The sequence below is a fragment of the Microtus oregoni genome, unplaced genomic scaffold, assembly GCF_018167655.1.
Source record: "Microtus oregoni isolate MIOR12 unplaced genomic scaffold, Mior012 000022F_ref0000154, whole genome shotgun sequence".
Lineage (NCBI taxonomy): Eukaryota > Metazoa > Chordata > Mammalia > Rodentia > Cricetidae > Microtus > Microtus oregoni.
In genome coordinates, this window is record NW_024543081.1 from 7,584,302 (window position 1) to 7,606,768 (window position 22,467).

At 53.7% G+C, this 22,467-nt stretch overlaps 1 protein-coding gene across 2 annotated transcripts in view; it reads left to right on the forward strand.

The window, feature by feature from the left end:
• Window positions 1-4,267: 4,267 nt before the first annotated feature.
• The window catches only part of Celsr1 (cadherin EGF LAG seven-pass G-type receptor 1), a 134,530-nt gene continuing 116,330 nt past the window's right edge, over window positions 4,268-22,467 (forward strand). For both annotated transcript variants that reach the window (XM_041672251.1, XM_041672252.1), the window contains exon 1: window positions 4,268-8,449. In XM_041672251.1, coding sequence (XP_041528185.1) covers window positions 4,861-8,449 — 3,589 coding nt within the window. In that variant the 5' untranslated portion in view covers window positions 4,268-4,860. The remainder of the gene's footprint in view (window positions 8,450-22,467) is intronic.

Consider the following 22,467-nt stretch of genomic DNA (forward strand, 5'->3'; position numbering starts at 1 on the left):
AGGGTGATGAAAATGTTGCGGAATTGGTGGTAAAAGTAGCTCAAGCTGGTGAATAAGATCACACTCACCCAGTCGTAAACTTCAAGAAAGGCCAAGTTCTGATCGCATAAGGTCTTTCTTTTTAAAAATGTTTAGATAGAATCACCATGTAATTGGTAGCTGGAGACATCACCTCACCCATCATAGCTACCAGGCCACAGCAAGTCTTAAACCTATCTTCACCCAAACGGGAAGGAACGCTGTCAAGCAAGACAGTGCTGCCTCTCCATGTCAATCCCCTGAGTGTGTATTTGATGGAGGGGGGCAGGAAATAATACCAGCTGTTAACACTAATGACAGAAACACAGGGACATTAGGTCCCGTGACATAAGCAGGGTGGATGATGCTCTGGTTGTCCTGTGGTTTCCAGTCCATCCCAGGTGACTCTCTTTGTGGTTTCCCCCTGCTGCAGCTGCTGACCCTTCCAGGTTCTCTGGCACATTCATTTCCCCCGCTAGCGACCAGATCACACCCATTGCAGTCGACTGGGAACCTCAGTTTGCCACCGTCCACAGTTGAGCTGGGCATCCTTGGGCAGCAGACCTTGAGGGGCTCAGGAATCCCCGGAGCAAAGATTGCCTGTCCAGGGGATGCTTGAGGTGCAGGTCTGCACCCCTTGGAGTGCACACTTCATCCAGAGTGTGGTTCTCAGTGCAGCAGCCTGGAGCCCAGAGGCTGTTGTCCTTGCCGTCTCCATGTACCCAGGTAGGTGGGCGCTTGTACGGAATTGGAGATTACTCCTTGGAATATTCTGAGTGGTAGAGACATCGTTCAGCCACTAGGGGCCAGTGCAGCCTGGAGATCGGTCCTATGCGGGGTATACACTACCGATGAGAACTGAGGAGGCAAATGCAAGCAAGCAAAGGAAGGTGGATGCCATAGGGGTAAGCAACACATTGTCTTTCCTTCCCACCCAGGGGACTACAGGGAGGTTCTGGACATGAGATGAGTTGCCCTGTAATCGCCCCATTTACAGTGGGGAGACGGCATTTCTGCCCAGCTTTGAGACCCTGTATTTTTTCAGGTCTTTTTTGGAGCCTGGGCTTCCCTAAAAGTTATACAGGTGGATCGGAGCTGTCATATCAGGGGACACCCGAGGGATCCAGTCCCATCTGCCCTATGCAGGGGCCCAGGGTAGCCACATCTGTGCTGAGGGAGAAATCGTGGTGCTAGTGTTCGGACTGGTCCTGGTGCCTCGCTGCTAGCAGAAAAACTTTGTTCCTTTTTTGTCATGAGTTCTCCCGGTCTCTCAGAGAAACCAAACCAGAAGACATGGGTTATTAGGATCGCAATCCTGTTGTTCTCTTGACTCTGTTAGCATACTAATTAATCCAGGGCTGAGTATTTGTTGCATGTTTCAACTTTCATGATTTTCCATGACTCGAACCCCACCAAACACAAGAGTGCCAGTGTCGGGTGGATGAGTGGACCAGCTCTGTTTTCCAGAAGCTTTTCTCTCTAAATTCCAAAAGCAGAGGATGGGATCACACTGTACCTGCAGGATGGTTTCTCGGGGGCTGCTTGCTGTTCAAAAGCTGGCTCAGGAATGCGCCGTGTAAAAAGAACTGAGCCCCAGCGTCTTTGTGGGTCTCAATTCAGGCCCCCCACAGAAAGCACTTTGAACACATACTCAACTCGAGAAATTGATAGCTTCTGCTTACTGTTTTATTGTTTCTATTTTTAAAAACACCCGAGTTCCTGTGAAATACCTTGGCATGCCTGGAAAAGAGAAACATCAGTCACGGCCCACTGTTCCCCTGAGGACGGTGGCAGCAATCCAACACACATCCATCATCATGAACAGAAGCCTTCATGTAGTCATCGCCAGGGGTCAGCTCAAGAATGACATGGGCCACTCCCAGGCTTCTCTTCAACCTCATGTGACCCCCAATACAAGGAGGCCCCGAGAGTCAGGGGTGAATGGGTTCCCGGGCCTCGGAGACCAAGGGATTGTAATGTAAGGGAGAGCTCCTTGCTTAAAACTACCTTGCAGATGAATGACATTTGAGCAAGATGGTGACCTGCTAGAAATCCAGGCTAGGGGACATCCTCCAGGCAGTGCTGGATGAGGCCACTTCCCACCCTGTTGCACATCCAACTACAAAGCTCCAGGTATAAGCCTTCTTTTCAGTGAGTACCTGGTGGACTGGATCACGTCTGAGCACAGACTCAGTGGGAAATGGGTGAAAACTGAAAGCCACGGCTCTTCTCTCTCCTTGACCATGGGCACATGACAAAGCGTGTGCTCTAGCGTGGCGCTATACACCCAGGCCCCAATAGATGACATTGGGTGTCACAAAAGTCTGCATATTATTATTATTATTATTTTATTATTATTACTATTTTTATTATTATTATTATTATTATATTAGTGCTGGGAGTAGAAGCCAGAGCCTGGAGCTTGCTAGGCAAACACTCTACCTCTGCCACTGAACCACACCCCATTTCTGTCTCTTGGATGTTACTGGGCCACCCTGCAACTCTGTCACAAGCCACAGCCTGTCTTTTTATCCCTTCCCTCTAAGGCTGTGGCCCTGAGTGTGCACAAGGGATGGGTGTGCAGCACGTGCACTTAGTGGCACCATGGAACGAACGCTGCCAGGACCTGCAGGTTCAGAAAGGGGTCCCTTCGCCCCCCCCCGGGGGTGGAGTGGGGGCTTGCTCCTGACCTGTCTCTGAACAGAAAACTTGCCTATGGGCCTCTGCTGATGGCCCTGTCCATCAGATTTGCCTTTGTGGTCTGGCCTGGTCGCTGGGACCAGGAAATGTTCACTTGCAGCTTGCAGGTGTCTGATTCCAGGAAAAGCACCCACACCCAACTTACTCGCTATATTTGAATTCTGTTTATTTAAACCCAACCCACCCTATTTAAAGCCCTATTGCAACATGCATTGTGGGGGATGGGAGAATGGGGAGTACTGGGGGGGGGGTCTCGGTGGGTTCTCCAGCTTTCTCCCTCCTGCCTCAGGGAGCGCTTCTTCCTGAGGCTCCAAAACCTTAATTTTCCTACCAGTGAAACTCAAGTGCCCATCCAAGAGTAGTGTGGGGTAGAGTGGTCCTGTCCCTGTCCTTACTCTCTTCCCACACATCTCTAGATCAGGGCTTCCAAACTTTGCAAGGGTCCAAAACAACTCAATTTTTTTTAGGTCAGTATTATGTCCTCAGTTGTTGCCAGGGGGAAGAAAGAACCATTTTCAGCAACTGGGGAAAACCGGAGGCACATCTATGACACACGCACTATAAATGCTGAAGGGAGATCCCTCTACTCCTTTCTAAAAACCACCCTGTCCTCTGTTACCATCCTGCTGGGCTCTGACTGCACAGAAACCCCAACTCTGATGGTGACCAAGCAGCCTTCAGAGCCCTTCAACTCTTTCAGGAGAAATCTTTCAAAGGTTAGGCGCCTACCCCAGTGCGTCCATGACTGGGGCTGCGGGCTTGGACCCCGTTCAAAGGGGTGGGGTAAACGTTGCAAAGCTCCTCCTCTTCCTTCCCAGTTAGGAGACACCTTCTTCAAGGTGTGTTCCTTCGGAGTCTGGGAGTCCGGGCGTTTTCTTGAACAGCTAAAGCCACGCCCCACCTCATCTCTGCTGGTTCTCAGGCCCCTTCCTCTTTTTCTCCCCAAGCCCTTGCCCCCTGTAATGGTTGCTTGCCCCTTGATGGGCGATAACTAGTGGTTTGGTGACAGGTGGCGCCCTCCACCAATGTTTAGGCCCCACAGCACGCGCTGGGGAACAAGGTCCCTCCCCACTGTCACCTCCAAACCAGGTTCTTTTTCCTTCCATTTGAAAGTTAAACTTTAAATAAAATGGGACCCGAATCCGGTTAGTTTCCCATTAGATTTCAAAACCTAAGGAATGTTTGCGCTGGAGTCAAATATTTTAGCCACCCTGTGTCTATAGTCTAACAGTTTCCAGTCCCCTGCTACTGCGGAGACTACCAAAGTTCTCTGGCCCCTCTGTGTGTCCTGCAACCCTGGGTCTATCCCTAATGACGCCAGGGACGGCTAACACGAAGATCAGTCCTGCCAGGTGCGTTGAGCGGCTTTGGACCGCACCCCGCCCCGGGAGGAACTGTGCCAAGGCCTCAGTGGCAGCCGCGGCCGGGGACCCTAAGGCAGTAAGTAGTAGAGCACTGGTCTCCCAGGGCCCCGCCTCCCGCGGAGGCAGGGTGGGGAGGCGGCAGGGGAGGGGGCTGAACCCCAGCCCTCGCCCGGGCCGCGCCCCTACGTCTCCATGGAGATCATCCGGGCGCGCACCTCCCGGCTGGCTTCTTCCCCCCCCCTTCCGTCCCCCCACCCGGCCCAGGGCTGAACAATGAGAGACTGGGAGGGGGCGGGGCGGGGCCGGGGGCGGGGAGAGCGCGGGCAGCGGGGGCGCAGGCGAAACACACCGCCCAGTCAGCAATCCACCTCCTGGGTCCACTGGCCGTGCGGTGATCGCAACCCCCGCCCCGCCCCGGGCCCGCCCAGCTTCCCACGCCCGCCCAGCGGAGTCGGTGCTGGGGCCACCTGGAGCCGCCTGGAGCCAGCACTGCTGCAGGTTGATGCGCGGCGCCCTCCCGGGACGCGCGGAGGAGCCATCTTGAAACCAACTTGGCAAACTTTCGCAAAGTGCTCTCGAAGTGGAAGCTGCGCGGGAGGCCGGGCGCGCGGCCCCCGGTGTCCGTGCCAGGGCCCCCGGGGAGGCAGAGCGCGGGCCGCCCCGAGGGCCCGGCGCCGGGCGCGCGGGAGCCGCCCCCCGGCTGTGCCGGGTGGATGCGGAGGTGCGCCGGGTGCATGGATTGTGCTCCCGCGCCCGGCTCGGGCTGCGGCTCCGGGCCATGGCGCCGTCACCGCAGCGCGTGCTGCCCGCGCTGGTATTGCTGGCCGCCGCCGCCCTGCCTGCTCTGGTGCTTGGAGCAGCCGCCTGGGAACAGCGGGTGCCCGGCGGGGCCCGCGCCTTCGCTCTCGGACCGGGCTGGATCTACAGGCTGGACACCGCGCGCACGTCTCGGGAGCTGCTGGACGTGAGCCGCGAGGGACTGATGGCGGGGCGGCGGCCTGGGCCAAGCGCAGGGACCAGGGACTGTGCGCGCTTGGTGGGGAGGCTGCTGCCGCTGCAGGTCCGGTTGGTCACCCACGACTCCCCAACGGCCCCGAGCCTGGTACTGAGGGCGCGCACCTCCGGTGCCCGCTGTGGGGTCCGGCTGCGGCGCCGCTCGGTCGGCGGTTCGGAGCTGCGCTCTCGATCTCTCCGCTCAGTGCCTGGGCTCGGTGATGCGCTCTGCTTCCCATTCCCAGGTGGCGGCGCAGCCTCGCTGTCTTCGGTGCTCGAGGCCATCACTACCTTCCCCTCCTGCAGCTGCCCGCCGCTCGCCGGGACCCGCTGCAGGCGCACAACCATCTGTCTGCCGCCGGGAGGCTCAGCGGCCCTGCGCCTGGTGTGCGCTCTGGGACGCGCGGCTGGCGCCGTCTGGGTAGAACTGGTAATAGAGGCAACCCCCGGGACTCCCTCAGAGTCGCCCTCGGTGTCGCCATCGTTGCCTAGCCTGTCCCAGCCCCGGGAGAGGGCGGTGCGACGGTCTAGACGGGGCGCGGGAAGCAGTACGAGCCCGCAGTTTCCGCTGCCCAGTTACCAGGTGTCAGTGCCTGAGAACGAGCCCGCGGGCACTGCGGTCATAGAACTGCGCGCGCACGACCCAGACGAAGGGGAAGCCGGACGTCTTAGTTACCAGATGGAGGCGCTGTTCGATGAGCGCTCCAATGGTTACTTCCTCATTGATGTGGCCACAGGCGCAGTGACCACGGCCCGCCCTCTGGACCGCGAGACCAAGGACACTCATGTACTCAAAGTTAGTGCTGTGGACCATGGCTCCCCGCGGCGCTCAGCTGCCACCTACCTCACCGTAACTGTCAGTGACACTAATGACCACAGCCCAGTTTTTGAGCAGTCTGAGTATCGAGAACGAATTCGAGAGAACCTCGAGGTGGGCTATGAGGTGCTGACCATCCGTGCCACCGACGGAGATGCGCCTTCCAATGCCAATATGCGCTACCGTCTGCTGGAGGGCGCAGGTGGTGTCTTTGAGATAGACGCACGATCAGGTGTGGTGCGCACCCGGGCTGTGGTGGACCGGGAGGAAGCCGCTGAGTACCAGCTGCTGGTGGAGGCCAATGACCAGGGTCGAAATCCAGGCCCCCTCAGTGCCTCAGCCACCGTCCACATAGTGGTCGAAGACGAGAATGACAACTACCCCCAGTTCAGTGAGAAGCGCTACGTGGTTCAAGTCCCAGAAGATGTAGCTGTCAACACTGCTGTGCTTCGGGTCCAGGCCACTGACAGGGACCAGGGGCAAAATGCAGCCATACACTACAGCATCGTCAGTGGCAACCTGAAGGGCCAGTTCTACCTGCATTCGCTTAGTGGAAGCCTGGATGTCATCAATCCCCTGGACTTTGAGGCCATTCGGGAGTATACCCTGCGGATCAAGGCGCAGGATGGGGGTCGGCCTCCTCTCATTAATTCCTCAGGGCTGGTCTCAGTGCAGGTGTTAGATGTGAACGACAATGCACCCATCTTTGTGAGCAGCCCTTTCCAGGCGGCTGTGCTGGAGAATGTGCCCCTGGGGCACTCCGTGCTGCACATCCAAGCGGTGGATGCGGATGCCGGGGAGAACGCCAGGCTGCAGTACCGCCTGGTGGACACAGTTTCGCCTGGCTTGGGGGGCAGCAGTGTCGACCCTGAGAACCCTGCCTCTGCTCCAGACTTCCCCTTCCAGATCCATAACAGCTCTGGCTGGATTACTGTCTGTGCAGAGTTGGACCGTGAGGCTATAGAACACTATAGTTTCGGTGTGGAGGCTGTGGACCACGGCTCACCACCCATGAGCTCCTCTGCCAGTGTGTCCATCACCGTGTTGGATGTAAACGATAATGACCCGATGTTCACACAGCCTGTGTATGAGCTGCGACTGAACGAGGATGCAGCCGTGGGGAGCAGTGTGCTGACGCTTCGAGCCCGAGACCGTGACGCCAACAGTGTAATCACCTACCAGCTGACAGGCGGCAACACCCGGAACCGCTTTGCACTCAGCAGCCAGAGCGGTGGTGGCCTCATCACCTTGGCCCTGCCCCTGGACTACAAGCAGGAACGGCAGTATGTGCTGGCTGTGACTGCGTCGGATGGCACGCGGTCACACACTGCACAGGTCTTCATCAACGTCACTGATGCTAATACCCACAGGCCGGTCTTCCAGAGCTCCCACTACACGGTCAGCGTTAGTGAAGACCGGCCCGTGGGCACCTCCATTGCCACCATCAGTGCCACAGATGAGGATACAGGTGAGAATGCTCGCATCACTTATGTGTTAGAGGACCCTGTACCACAGTTCCGCATTGACCCGGACACTGGCACCATCTATACCATGACAGAGCTTGACTATGAGGATCAGGCTGCCTACACGCTGGCCATCACCGCTCAGGACAATGGCATTCCTCAGAAATCGGACACCACCTCTCTGGAGATCCTTATCCTCGATGCCAATGACAATGTGCCCAGGTTCCTGCGGGATTTTTACCAGGGTTCCGTTTTCGAGGATGCGCCCCCATCTACCAGTGTACTCCAGGTCTCTGCTACTGACAGGGACTCGGGCCCTAATGGCCGCCTCCTTTACACTTTCCAGGGTGGGGATGATGGCGATGGAGACTTCTACATTGAACCCACATCTGGTGTGATCCGTACTCAGCGCCGGCTGGACAGAGAGAACGTGGCCGTATACAACCTTCGCGCTCTAGCTGTCGATCGGGGCAACCCTAGTCCCCTTAGTGCATCAGTGGAGGTCCAGGTGACTGTCTTGGACATTAACGACAACCCCCCAGTGTTTGAGAAGGATGAGCTGGAGCTGCTTGTGGAGGAGAACAGCCCCGTGGGTTCAGTGGTGGCGAGAATAAGAGCCAGTGACCCAGACGAGGGTCCAAACGCCCAGATTATGTATCAGATTGTGGAGGGCAACGTGCCTGAGGTCTTCCAGCTGGATCTACTGAGTGGTGACCTCCGTGCCCTGGTCGAGCTGGATTTTGAGGTCCGGAGGGACTATATGCTGGTGGTGCAGGCCACTTCTGCTCCTCTAGTGAGCCGGGCTACCGTGCACATCCGTCTCCTGGACCAGAATGACAATCCCCCAGAGCTGCCTGACTTCCAGATCCTCTTCAACAACTATGTCACCAATAAATCCAACAGTTTCCCCAGTGGTGTGATCGGCCGCATCCCAGCCCATGACCCTGACCTATCGGACAGCCTCAACTACACCTTTCTGCAGGGCAATGAGCTGAGCCTGCTGCTGCTGGATCCCACCACAGGAGAGCTGCAGCTCAGCAGGGACCTGGACAACAATCGGCCACTGGAGGCGCTTATGGAGGTGTCTGTGTCAGGTGAGTGGCCCGTGGGGAGGAGCTGCTGCTCCCTTGGGCCTCCTAGAGAGCCTCGGGGACCCGCCAATGGCCGCCAGGGCATGCCTAGACACATTTGGGCAGGGCCTGGGCAACCATCCTGGCATTTGCTGCTATGATTGGTTGCATGCTGGGGGTGTGCTCCCCACCCAAGCCCATGGAGGGGGAGGCCCCTCATTGCTTCCCTCAGCAGTTTTGTGGGGAGCAGGCCTGGGCTGTTTTAAGCTCAAGTGCAAGGGCTTTTCTGTGCTTCTCCCAAACCGTGCTGTTAAAACCTGGCTTCGGGGTTATCCAAGTTGTCTGGCTTGCCCAGTGATGCTCCTTAGTAAGCCTGCTGCATGCATGGCTGTCTGGAAGGATCAAAGGTCACTCCCTGCTCCATGTGCCAATTAGTTCCTGGGTGGGACCGTTGGAAATTGCTGGATGGTCCCTGAGTCATCCTGTAATATGGCTGGTGTTCCCTTGGTCTAGCTTTTCTGTCTCCTCTAGATAATAACAATCGGCTCATGTGTGCTGCCTCTGGGGTGACTCTTTGAAAAGCACAGCCCTGTTTGATCTTGGCTCCTGCCCCTGGACTTGGGCTTATAATTTGGGAGTTTGCTCATAGGCTGTTCAACTTAGTGTGAGAACCTGTGAGGCTGCTTCGGGGCTGTGGGGGATGGGCAGAGGAGAGGAAATGTCAGCTCAACCTCACAGACTTGGCAGCAAACCTGCTGTGTAACAAGGCCTGGGGTTCTCGGAGACGGAGACCCGGAGGAGAGAGGGTTGAGCAGGGTCTAAGGGACAATTTAAGGGCTCCAGTGGCTCTGGGAGGGGTCCAGGTTACTTGGGGCTCACAGGTGTGGATTTGATCAGCTGGTTCAGGTAATTGACCAATATACCAGGAAGGATGGTTCAGGTGTGTGGACACCTGAGTCTGTGGGCAGTAAGTTATGGGATGTGGTATCTCCATGGGAACAGGGAAGCCCTGAAGGTCAGTTTTCTATTTGTCTCATCTCAGTGTTGGCTGATATTCTTATGTTCCAGGGGGCGGGGGTGACTAGCCTCCCTTCCAGTGGTCTCTTCACACCATCTGGGACATCGGGGCTTGGTTTTGAAGCGGTATGGTGACCCAACATGGCTTTGACCACAATCTATCTGTTTGGGAGAAAGTGTAGAGACCACTAGGGAATGTTCTCATAGGTTACTAACCAGTGGTGGTTCAGCAGGGCCCTGCTGCATGGTGATCATCACTGATTCTTTCCTGAGCTTGCGTTCTCCTGTGAACCTGGGGCCTCGGGGTGCCCCTCCACATCGTGTGTGATGATTACCTCTGGCTCTCAGCAGCCTTCTAAAGTCTCAGACCTCTGGCAACTGGAGGTTTACACACACGGATACTGAGGTTCAGAGGTGTGAAGCCCCAACCAGCCGGGCACGGCCTCCGGGATCAGAATGAGGCCACTTCATCTTCCCCACTCCCTTTTCTCTGCGGCGGAAGGGTTTAAGGACGGAGCTGCTAAGCCTACTCTTCCGCTGTCATTGGGTGCTCTGCTGGGAAATGAATTCCGCCATACTGTCGCTCTTAGACCGTTTGCTTCATCCTTCAAAGAAGAGACTCACTGTGACCGCAAGGCCTGCAGGTCTCAACCACAGGCCTGTGAAGAGACCTAACCAGGCCTTGGTTCCCGGAGGCCACTCTTACATTTTATGAAGGAACAGTGTGGGAAAGCTGTTGATTCAGGCTCACTCAGCACTGTTTTCAGTGCCGAGTAATTGGCTCCAACAGGATTTACAGCCATGCCCTAAAGCCTTTGAAGCTCTTACTGCCCTGGAGAGCTAGGTGTGAGGCTGGCAGTGGTTGGATCTTGTGGGAGCTCTTTCTGGAAGGGCTGAGAGCCCTCAGCCAGGAGAGACACCCATGGCTTAGGGAGGAGCATCTGGGGGCAGGATGGGATGTGCAAAGGAAGAGGTAGTTCCCAGCCTGGCCCTGGATCCTGCATGATCTTTTTTGACTGGAAAAAGCTTGTTGATGGTTCTATGGCACTTCTCAAAGACAAAACAGTTTTTAAAAAAAATGTTGGAATATGTATGTGATAATTCAAACAGCTGGAATTTTTGCAGGCTGGTCTTTCTAGATGTTTATTTTCTGTGTGGGGTGTTTGGATGCCATTTTCTATTCTGTGATGGGGACTTTTTCTTATGGACACTGGGGAAACGAATGTTGGCCTTTCTCAGGCAACTAGCCGAGAAGCTCGAGTGCTGAGGACTGTCCCCTGATTGGTCTTTTAGTGATGCTGACATTCCGTTCCATTAGTTAGTTGTTAGTTGGTGTGTGACTGTGTATGGGTGTAGTGTGCCATGGTGGAGAGCAGAGGACAACTCCAGGAAGCTGGTTCTCTTCCTCCACCACGTGAGTCCCAGGAATTGAACTCTGGTTGTCAGGTTTGGTGGCAAGCACCTTTACCTAATGAGCCCTTTTCATAGACCCCAATGCTGACGTCTTTTAACACTCCTGGAACGCATAGGTGCCTGTAGGTTCAGGGACTCAAGCTTGCCTTGGAGAGCGTGGCTGTTGGCAGGAAGGCACAGTTCCTGCCACTACTATTAACGTGTGTCACAGACTTGTGGATGTGGGAAAAGTAGCGTTTGTGGGGTAAAAAAAATGAGTGGCTGACGAGTCATTCAGACGTGTCAGAAAACCTCAGAACTCGGTCAGCCTCGCTGTTTGCCCTAGTGGGGAGTGCACGGTGCAGAGCCGTCCAGGCTTGACTGGCTCTCGAGAGTGTTTGCCCAGTTAAACACAGGATATCGCGGTGACTTTTCAGTAGGAGATTACAAACAAGGAAATGAGCAGATGGCTGTACCAGGCATAGTCTGGACGCACCATGCTGCATTTCCCCTAAAACTCAACAGTTAGCAAAGAATCAGAGTAATATTACCGCCCTTAAACCATTCCTGTAGCAGAGCTGGCCTCACCTGGTGACACAAATCACCAGGAGGAGTTGGCACTTTGGGCAGCCAGCTAACTTTTTGAATGTCGGATAATGTGGAGTATTTCTTTGTTTGTTTGATTGTTTGGGAACAGGTCTCTCTATTTAGTCTGGACTGTCCTGGAACTTACTCTGTAGACCAGGCTGGCCTTGAACTCACAGAGATCCACCTGCCTCTGCCTCCCGAGTGCTGAGGCTAAGGGTGTGCAATAGCACGCCCAGCTAGTATTTACTATTGAATACCTACTATGTATAAGATCTTGTTGAGTCTATGTAGTCTTAGACCTTCTAGAGTTGGATGGAGATAGACAGGCACAGAGCTAAGCTCAAGGAGGACCCGAGGAACAGTGGAGGAGAGGAACTGTCCAGTGTGGACTAGGCAGCAGGTGCCTGGCAGGGACACCTGGAGGATCAAGTGTCCTTGTATCTGGAGAGGGCAGACCACAAGGCCCCATCAGTTTTGTCAAGGACATTTGGAGCTACAGCTGTGTCACGTCCCACCTGCTGCGGCTGGAGGTGTGAAGGAGACTAGAGGAAGCTCGGGAGGCCGAGGGTGTGCCTGCGGAGTGTGATTGGCAGGGCAGGGATGTGCCAGGCTAGGACATCAGATGCCAGACAACGAGACCGTCAATGGCAGTTAGCTGCTCTATGTCGGGAACTCTCCCCGGGCCTGTCAGGGCATATTCAGTTCTTAAGCTGATTCTTCATGATACAGGTTCTTCTGTCATCGTCCCATCCCAGAGATAAGCCAGGGCAAGGCACACAGGGCGCTTAGCCTGTGGCAGCAGTAGGGAATAAATGTGTGTAGTCAGGATAGGGCCCAGGCCTCCCTCTGGGAACCACAGCCTGAGCGTCGTGGTAGCTGAGTCGGACCAGGAAGGGACACACAGAGAAGAATGGAGGGGGTGACCCATGGCGCATGGGATCAGGGAGCTGAGGTTATGGTATATGATGGTGAGCCCAGTGCTGGGTCGTTGTGGTCCCATAGAACTGATGAATAGGTGACACCATTGCTGGGAGTAAGGTATAGAAAGGGTTAAGTCTTGACTGGGGGTGGGGGTGGGGAGACACAGTGCCAAAGTGAGGTCAAGAAAGGATGAGAGCATGCACAAGCAGCCATGCAAATGTTTACCTGTTGGGGGTCCTGGTAGCACCTTTCAGGGGTGTATGGAGTTGGGGTGCCTGTCACTGCTGGACAGTAGAGTTGTGTCTCTTTGGGTCATTGCATGAGGAGGAGGGGCCTGGGATGTGGCACCTGGGTACATCTGGACACTTACCTCAGCACCAGGTATATAGGCAGATCGAACTCAGTGGAGTAACATTACCGCCCTTGCCAACACTTGGAGAAGGAGGATACTGATGATATGTCTCTCAAGTGGGTCATGCTCCTGGTGACACCAGGACTCATCCAGGATCTGCTGTCACCATTGCAAAGACCACTTGGGTTTGGGCTGATGCAGTTCTATCAGAATCCTGCTGGGGAAGTGGATGGGTGGAAGATGGGAGCCCCTGGCAGCAATGCATGTGCTTGGGGCGTGGTATGTGGCCCGGTGCCATGGGCCTCTGCCCCTGCCAGCACTGGGACTCCAACAGGTAGATCTTATCATGTGAGGCAGAGCATGTGGAAAATACTCATAAGTTTGGCATGACTCTTTCAGCTTGTAGCCTTGGGGGGAATAGTTTACTAAGTTTGGTTTCTTTTCTTTCTTTCTTTCTTTCTTTCTTTTTTCTTTTCTTTTTTTTTGTTGTCCTGTAACTTGAACACTGGTTTACATAAATGTCCAGAATTAAATTCTTGGTGTAGTGTGGGGATGGGTGCAGTAAAAAGGCCTCGGCTTCCAGCTGCCTCCCAACATGGCGACCTGTGCTTGAAAGGTAAGAAGAGGCCACGTGACGAGGCGTGGAGGACTGGGGTCCTTCACTGCAGGGATCTGAGAGACCACCTGCTAAGTTAACCTCTGTGGCTCATTTCTGGAATGAGCTAACATGCCAGTTCAGGGATCTGCAGCATCCACATGGGCGACTGAAGGCAAGGGCACCCCAAAGACGTCTTCAGTTCCTCTTTGTGTGAGGGGGGACTTGGCCAAGAAGGACAGGGCTAGGTATCCCCCTCTCCCCACCCTCAGGAAACTGTGGTTGAATTCTCACACATACACGTCTCGTAAGAACCTGGGGACACCTTGATCCACTTGCCTTTTGGGATGTGACATTCCAAAGGTGCCAAAGCTCATGCCAGCCCCTTGTCACTGTAGCTGCCATAGGGTCTCTTGAAAACCAGGTCTTTGAACACACACACACACCACCACAGGGTCCACTTTAGACAGGGTCCACTTCAGCCATTCCAACACAATTTTAATTCCTTCCAGTGGCAACGTGGGGGGCATCCTGCAGAACACAGAGGGTGTTTGAGACACAGGATCATTTGGGGGCTTGAATGGTCCCCAGTACCTCAGGTACCCTGTATTGGGGAAAGGAATCATGCTGAGTGAACTCCTTGGACTGGTCAGTTGCCATCACGTGTCAGATATACACAATAGGGGACATGTCACACCCAGAGCTGTTGGAATAGGTCTGTTGTCTTTGGGAGCATTGTGCCTGCATTTTCCCGGGGTGCTGCTCATGAAAGTGAACTCTGGGTGAGCAGGAGACCCCTGGATGCCTGTGGCTTTTCCATCAGCGTGGCAGCTCCCTATTTTCCAGATATGGATAGGGCCTTTGGTCTCTAGCTTGTTATACAGATAGCAAATGTCAGAGAAGAGATGGAAGCATGGCTCTCCCAGGCCATACCAGCCTTTTCTCTCTCCCTGCATTGGGCTTTCCTGGCTTCTTGTCAGCCATGGAGGTGCTCTGTTGGGGTGTTTGGATGTTGCTGGTCCCCACCAGACAAAGGAAGCTATGCCTGATTTGGGGATTTGTCTTTGCAGAGGTCCAGACGAGGACAGCTCCCTAGGGTGGGAGTGCTGCCTTTCTTATACCCCACCCTTTTGATCTCCAATGTCCACCAGATCATTTTACCTCCAGCCTGGATTCTGGAGCCAGTGTGGGGGAAGGGGCGGTGCTGATGATGGAGAGGGACAGGTAGCATCTGTCATCTCCACCAGACCTGGGAACAGGAGCCACTAGCCATGGGGAGGTGGGTAGAGTTTAGGCGGTGGCTCAGAGATTGGTGTGGGACTGCCTGCCCTTTGGGCCTTTGAGTCTACTTTGCCTCTGGGTCATGTGGCACGTGGAGATCAGGGTCTATCTTCCTAAGGTGGCTATATCTCTGTACCTCAGTTTCCTCAGTGGATCAGGACCAACAGGCACCATCCGCAGAGGGATGATGAGGGCTGCTAGAGGCGCTGCCTAAGATGTGATGGTATCAGGGACCTTGGGTACCACACTGACTAGACTGGATGGGAGGGTCTAAGTAGCCTCTTCCTCTGATAGGCTGGTGAGCAGTCTGTGGGGACAGCTCTCCCTTTTCTGCTCCATTCTCCTGTCTACTTATAAGAGGCCTCACTGGCAGCCAGCAGAGACCTCGGGCAGCTAGAATGTCCCTTAAGCAGAGGAAGTGGCCACGGGGCTAGGGAAGGCTGCTTGGTAGGCACAGTTTTGCAGAAGGGTTGGTTCTGGGACCTTTATGCACCTGTGTTAATTTGAACTGAAGAGTGTGGCCCAGCTGAGGGTGGCCTTGGGATGGCTTTGTATAGCTGTTTGCTATCAGCAGTCAAAATGCACGGGTAAGACCCTGTGTCTCAGTCCTTGGCCTCACACTGCCTGCCAGCTCTCCCTTCACTGAGCTGACATGGAATGTGTGTATGTGTGTGCGTGTGACTGTCTGTCTGTTTCACTGTGTGTCATCTTTTTGTCCCTTTGTGTGTGGTGGATGCCAGTCTATCAATACTGGACTATAACATCTCCTTTTGCTCTCAGGTATGGCTCCAGGTACTGGCTGAGCCCAGTAGCTGCCTCTGCCTTCTCCGCTCTGCACCCCTTTGGCTTGGTCTTGTCTGGGCACAGTGCCAGATTCTTGCCCCCCCCCCGTCCCCAATCTATGGGAACTTTCCATACCCTTTGTATTCTTCCCCCCATCCCTAAGGCTTCATGGTCATGTGGTCACTGCCTGTCTTTTGTAGAGGGGGTGGTCTTAGAAGGATCCCAACGGGCGAGGCCGCAGAGCTGGGTAGCATGCATGGATGTAGCCCCATGATATGACAGAGCTGAGGGGCTAACACTAGAGAAGGGAGTCTTAGGGAGCTGACTCTTTCTCTGTGGGCTCTTGTGTGAGGGACAGTCATAGGAAGCTGGGGACTTCTGGGTGAAGGCACCAGGTATGGGGTACAAGTTTCTTGGTGCAGGGCGGCATTTAGGCCCAGAAAGTTCCTTTGGAGGTTTGAAGAAGCAGCTCGGGCCGAGCTGAACCACTTACCTCTAAGGCTGTCCGCTTCCTGACTATGAGCCCCTCCTTTTTATATTTGCTTATTTATTTGGGGGGTACATGTGCGTGCCGTGGCCTGTGCAGGTCAGTCAGAGGGTAACCTGTGGGAGTCAGTTCTCTCCTACCATGTGTGTTCCTGGAATTAGACTCAGATTAGATCATCAGGTTTGGTGGCAAGTGCCTTTACCTGCCAATCTGCCCCCTCTTCTCATCTTCCTCCTCCCTCTACTTATTTACCTTTCTTTCCTTCCCCTAAGCCTCCCTCTCCCTCCCTCCCTTCCTCCTTCCCTCCCTTCCTCCTTCCCTCCCTCCTTTCCTTGCTTTGTCCAGGCTGGTCCAGAAGTGACTATATAGTCCATGCTTGTACAGTCTGTCTGTACCGTACCACCTGCCTACCACGTGACAGTTCGCAAGTCGGGCAAGGGACTGGAGATTGAAACACATACACACACACACACACACACACACACACACAGAGAGAGAGAGAGAGAGAGAGAGAGAGAGAGAGAGAGAGAGAGAGAGACAGAGAGACACGGGTCATCCTTGAAACAAGAATGCACCCTTTATTGTGTTCCAGGGCAGCTTATATAGGGTTCTGCCTTGATTAATGGCCCCTAGTTCTCGGGATTTTTCAGCTGCAAGCCCACTAGAAACCACTCCCCTGCCATCAGGAACTCACAAGGATCTCGTGACCAGAGCAGCTGCAAGCACAGGCAAGCAAGTTGTTTACTCTGGCAAGCAAGGGGTTACAGAAAATTCAGGGTCTGAGGGTCTGCAGTCCCTCAACACATGCTGGCCTCAAACTCCAAGCCATCCTCCTGCCTCAGCGGCACAAATGCTGGGTTAGAGGTGTGAACTATTATATCCAGCTTATCTTCCTTTTTTTAGAAGTCTTTTCTCTGCCAGTTCCGTGTTTTGATTTAAAAACAGTTTCAGGATATGGTTCATATCTAATCTAAATGACGCTTGCTTAAGGTAAGCTAACAGCCGCTCGCTCAAATAAACCACGAGCGGTGTTAGCATTAGGAGATAAGAATGCTCTTGCAGAGCAGTGGCTGAGAGCAGTGATCTGGTGGTGGCCCACAGTTCCTCGGAGGGAGACTGCTGCACCAGGCACACTCTGGCCACCACACCTCTGTGGAGCCCTGTGTGTGGGCTCGGAAGCCAGAGCTGCAGGCTCCTTGAGAAAGTGGCTCCTGCTGGGAGGAGATGTAGGTGGGCCTTCTGGAGATGACGTCTGGGCGGTACCCTTCTCTCTGCCCTCTGCTGATACCTCTGGGTCTCTTAGGGGCTGATGCTTCTCCTCTCCCTTCCTGCCTTTCTCTAGGGTTAGAATTGGCAAAGCAGAAGTGTGCAGGTGGCTGACTTCGGCATGGGAGACTGTCTTTTTAGTCCTGTATATTGGCAGGTGCGAGACCATGTCTCATTTAAAACTGTTAATATGGGTCTAGAGATGCTCAGTGGTTAGGAGTGCTTCCTGCTCTTCCAGAGGAGCCGGGTTCAATTCCTGCTCTCCTCATTGGCTAGTTCACAGTGCTGAGAACTCCAGCTCCCAGGGTATCTGATGCCTTGGACCTCCAAGAACATCTATACATACCCCTCCCCCACAGGTACACAGATAATTAAAAATCATATAAATAAATCTTAAAAACTGCCGTGAAGCACCTGCAAACTGTTAGGTGGTAAGGGATTAGCGTGCAGAGTGTGTAGAGAACACCAGCTCAACAAGAACGTAACTTGGTTTTAAGAAAGGATGGAAATTGTATTAGACATTTTTCTCACGGGTACCGATAGCCAGAGACCGCCCTGGGCAGCTCTTTGCTGTGGCCAGTTCTCCCCACCTTGAGACCACGTCCTGCGCTCCAAACCCCTGGGAATGCGTTCTAATTAGTATTTAAAATATTTAGCTGTTTGGCTCCGTGTTCCTGGAACATGAAGACTAAGGGGGCTTCTTGGGACACAGACAGAGAGAGGGACCTGTAAGCTTGATGCTTGAGCCCTCCACCCTTGTCCTCCCCTGTCACACAGCATGAGTCCCCACTGATAGACAGGACATAACCTGGGGAGTTACGGTGCTCACTGTTCTGAGGGAATATTGTGTCTCTGGGCGTCCTTTAGGACGGGGATGATGCTGGTCACATGGTAGAGAGCACGGCAGTAGTGCAGGAGCACTTAGGACAGACAAAAGTGTGCCCTCCCTCTGTGTCCTGAAGCCACGTAAAATGGCGGGAGGCAGCTCTCTCCTGAGCATGGAAAATTCTAATGTGTAAGCGAAAGCCCCTCCACTCTCCACTCGTCAGAGAACAGAGAATGGAAAATATGAAGGTTTATTGTTCTGAGAAATTTCCTGTCTCTCTGGCATGTGCTCATCAGAGGTCAGGGGGGCATGCATGTGTACAGGGCAGGAAATCCAGGGAGGAGAGTATGGCATACTGCATACACTCCCCAGTGTGACCACATGTGCCTGGGAAGGTGAGGCCAGGAGCCAGGCCATGGCAGGCAGTGACCAGTTCTGCCTTCTGGAAATGACCGTGTGCTAAAGGGAAAATGACCAGTGCTGGATGGAGATGGAGGGGGGGGTGACAACAAGCCAAGGTGGCCTCTTAGTCAGGAAGCTGGTGGCTTTAGGGTTGGTATAGCCATCAGGAGTCCCGGTTTTGTCTGGTCTGGGAGATCTATGTGTTTGTAGCAGGGATTCTTTTTCCCTTCCTGTTTTTTTTTTTTTTTTTTTTTTTTTTTTTTTTTTTTTTGCTTATGAGCCTGGTCTCTTTTGAGCCACAAGCACATAGACTAGTGTGAGAATCAGGCTAAACTTTTCCATGGCCAGGTTTGTATCAGGCAGAGTCCTTTCTGTCCTCTGCAGCCAGGGAACTGAGACACCAAGGCTGGGAAGGGTATCCCTGGGTGGGATCTGCCTTGGCCAGCTGCCAGGCCAGTCTGGGATCTGTGGATGGCATGGTGAGGGCAAAGGAACGGATGCCTGGAGTACCCAGGAGGCAAGTGTCGAGCTATGTGTTTTTGCCCAGTGCGCATTGTTTGGGTTAGCACAGTCTGGGGACACGGATATTGGCACCAGCAGTTACTAAAGGACTGACTGCTTTTGTTGTCTGAACTTGTGCTTTCTTTTCTCTCTCTCTCTCTTTCTCTAAGACTTACTTATTCTTATTTATGTGTATGTGTGTATGCTTGTGTTCGTATGTATACCATGTGTGTGCAGGTGCCTACAGAGGCCAGAAGAGGGCGTCAGATCCCCTACAGTTAGAGTTATAGGTGGTTGTAAACAACCTGATGTAGGTGCTGGGAATGGAACCTGGGTCCTCTGAAAGAACAGCAAGTACTCATAACTGCTGAGTCGTCTCTTCAGCGACCTAAATCTCTTGATTCCCGAGGCAATCCAATTTACCTCTAATTTAAAATGAAAATAAAAAGAAGATGTATTCATTTATTGTGTATGAATGTCTGGTACATATGTATGTCTGTGTACCATGGGAGGTTCAGAAGAGAGCATCAGATCTCCAGGAGCTTGAGTTATAGGTGGTGATGAGCACTAGGTGGGTGCTGGGAAGGAAAAGTGCTCTTAACTGCTGACCCTTCTTCTCTGTTTTTAACGGTGGCTCAGCTCACAACAAGGGGACAATGTGATGGCGTTCAGTACGTTCACATGTTGTGCATCCCCGCTCTGATAGGATATCTGCTTGGAAACCTGACCCAACCTGGGCTTTGCATTCTCCTGCTGTAGATCCCTGAACTCAGGTGCATCTGTGTCTTCTGGGCCTCCCTTGTCTCTGGGATATACACTGTTATAGAGGGGAATGCTGGACCAACATAATATCTCTGTGTGTTTTATGGTCCTACTTCATCACCTCTCTCGTCCACCCATCCTCTCCCAGCTAGCCATCTAAGAACATGATTTCTGGAACTCCTGGCAGTCATCACCCCCCGCCCCCCAGAGTTGGGTACTTGTGTCTACTGCTCACTGTGTCTGTGCTCTCAGGAGGCGCAGGGATCAGGCCGGACCATGTAGACGTGTGCTTTCAGAGAGTCTCTGGCTGACCACTAGACAGAGGGAAACCCTATTCTGCAATGTCTCCCACATTTTCCTTTTCTTGAAAAACTAATTTCATCAGCCAGATGAATCGGTCAAGAAGTGTGACTCAAGCCACTGCAGGTACTTCCTTCAAGAAGAGAGGGCCTCAGTGTAGGGGATTGGAACTGGAGGCACGAAAGGGAAGCCCTGCAGAGCTTCCTCAGGACCCTCCTCACTCCTGGGCTGCCGCCCTGCAGGAGGCCTGTGGATTCTGTACTTCCAGGAATCTGTTTCAGCCACTGAACTATAGCCACAGCCGCAGAAGCATAGCTTCCCTCCTCCTAGGGGTGGCAGCCTACAGATGGGGCCTTTAGCTTGCAAACCCTGCTCTGCAGAGAAGCACAAGGCAGGCCTAGCACCCAGGCCCAGCTGGCATTGGTAATAACATGCTAACTTTTTTGCAGCTAACATAGTAACAGAGGAGGGAAGAACCTCCCATCCTTCTTACCGCCCAGGAGTGATGAACACAGTGTGTCTTAACAGATTTTTATTCATATGGGTGTGTGTGTGTGCGCGCTTTCTCTTTTAAAGGCACCTTATGTAAACTGTTCTGTGACTGGCTCTTTTCACTACAAGTCTACCGTGAGATTTCAGTGACTAAGGCTCTGTCATTCCCTTTCAAACGGTGGAATGGCATCTCTCTGGACCAGTTTTTAACTGTTAGCTGGGCTCCATGTCCTTTGTGACAATCTGGGGTTTCTGTCTTTCCCCTCCGGGTAACCTCCTAGGAGTAGACCTGGGTGGGGGCCATATTGATCGTCTTCCATTTCTGCCCCACTTCCCTCCCATATGCCCCTCCTCTTTTGGGGTCAGGATCTCATATAGCCCAGACTGGTGTCAAATTTGTTATGTAACTGAGGATGACTTTGAACTTCTGATCCTCCTGCCTCCACTTCTGTGGTGCTCAGATTACAGACATGTGCCATCATGCCTGGTTTATGTGGTGCTGGGGATTGAACCCGGGGCTCTGAGCAGGCTTAGCAAACTATCTGCCAGCCAGGTCACATACCCAGCCCTCCGGTCCTGCTTTCTTAACCCATTAACTATGCCAGGGGAGGTAGTTGATGTTGGGGACCTTTAAAGTGGGCTTATTGTTTAAGTCAGTCCTGTCACAGGGCTGGCTGGTCCGTGCTGGCTGCAGTGAGCTTAGTGATTCCATAGGTCATGCCTGCCTTATGGAGGAGGAACCTGTAGGATGTACAAAACCTGGCCAGCATCTGTGCCCCGAGTCCTCATTCTCCTCAGGGGCCGTATGGAGATGGAACCCTGTCCCATTGGCTTCCATTCTGGGCCCAGGGCTCAGCCCTTCCAGATCTGTTGTTACCGAGTACCACGGACTGCCTAACTTTCTTGTGTTCTGTCTAAAGATGTAACAGAGTTTGTGCTTGAGACGAACCTGTTTCTTACCTTAATGGCCCAGCCAGGACCATGTGATTGGGGAATATCTGCCAATATGCCATTTGATTTTATAAACTCTGGGGTCAGCAGCACATAGTTCTAGCTGCCCAGCCCCCTCCTGAGGGTCAGGTGAAGGTCAATAATGGGTAGACAGAGGCCCGGGGTTCCACTCTCTGGCCAGAGACTGACTGGCAAATAAAATGGTTCTTTGTCCATCTTGTGTACCAGGAACACGTCCTTGGATCTGTCCTAGCGTCAGCCAGAGCTACAGCTGAGCGGGTGCTGTTTAGAAGGAGCTTCCGAAGCTGGTAGAATGGAGCTGAGGAGAGAGGGAGCACTCTGCACAGATGTGGGGTTTGGAGGAGATGCCAGGAGGCTCAGAGTAGGTCTGGAGCATCCACTCCCAAGTCTGAGGGCAGGATTGATTGGGTACAGGCAACAGCCCCTGGGTGAGGTGGAGCCTTGGGGTTGTCTTGCTGTAACTCGTGTGGGAATGACTCAGAGAGGTGGGCGAGGCAGGAAGTTCATTCAGAAATACCTCTTGCTGCAATGCCAAGGCCGAAGTGTGAGCTGAGGCCTGGGATTCAGCGGGCCTGGAACAGAGACTCTTCTTGAGGCTTGACTGACCTTTGACACAGGGAGGATGGACCATGGAGCTAGTCTGACCTGAGGAGGAGCTGGGACGTCATTGTTCCTATTTCTAGCAGGCACTGGGCGATGACACACAGATAGTGTATCATCGGGCCGTGACTTTTATAACTCTGCCCCCCACCTCCACCACCCCAGAGAAGACTGACTGGCAGCCAAAGAGGCACAGCCTTGGCTTCCCCAGAGAAGCCCTGGCCTCGGGAACTGTGCCTTTATCCTGAGCCTTTGGGTGACTCCCACCAGATGCCTGCCTACACCTCCATCTGTCTAGCTCTTGGGTCTGAGGGTGGACACCTTAGACATTCACTCCCCAAACTAAGCTGGGCCGGATCCATTGGGTAAAGAAAGACTCATGGTCAAGGTTCTGGGCGATTCCAGCCTAGACATTTTCCCCACAGGAGCCTGGAGCACTGTGAGAGGGACGTGGACAAATGAGGAAAGGAGTTGTGGCAAATGACAAGTTCCAAGCCGTAGTTCA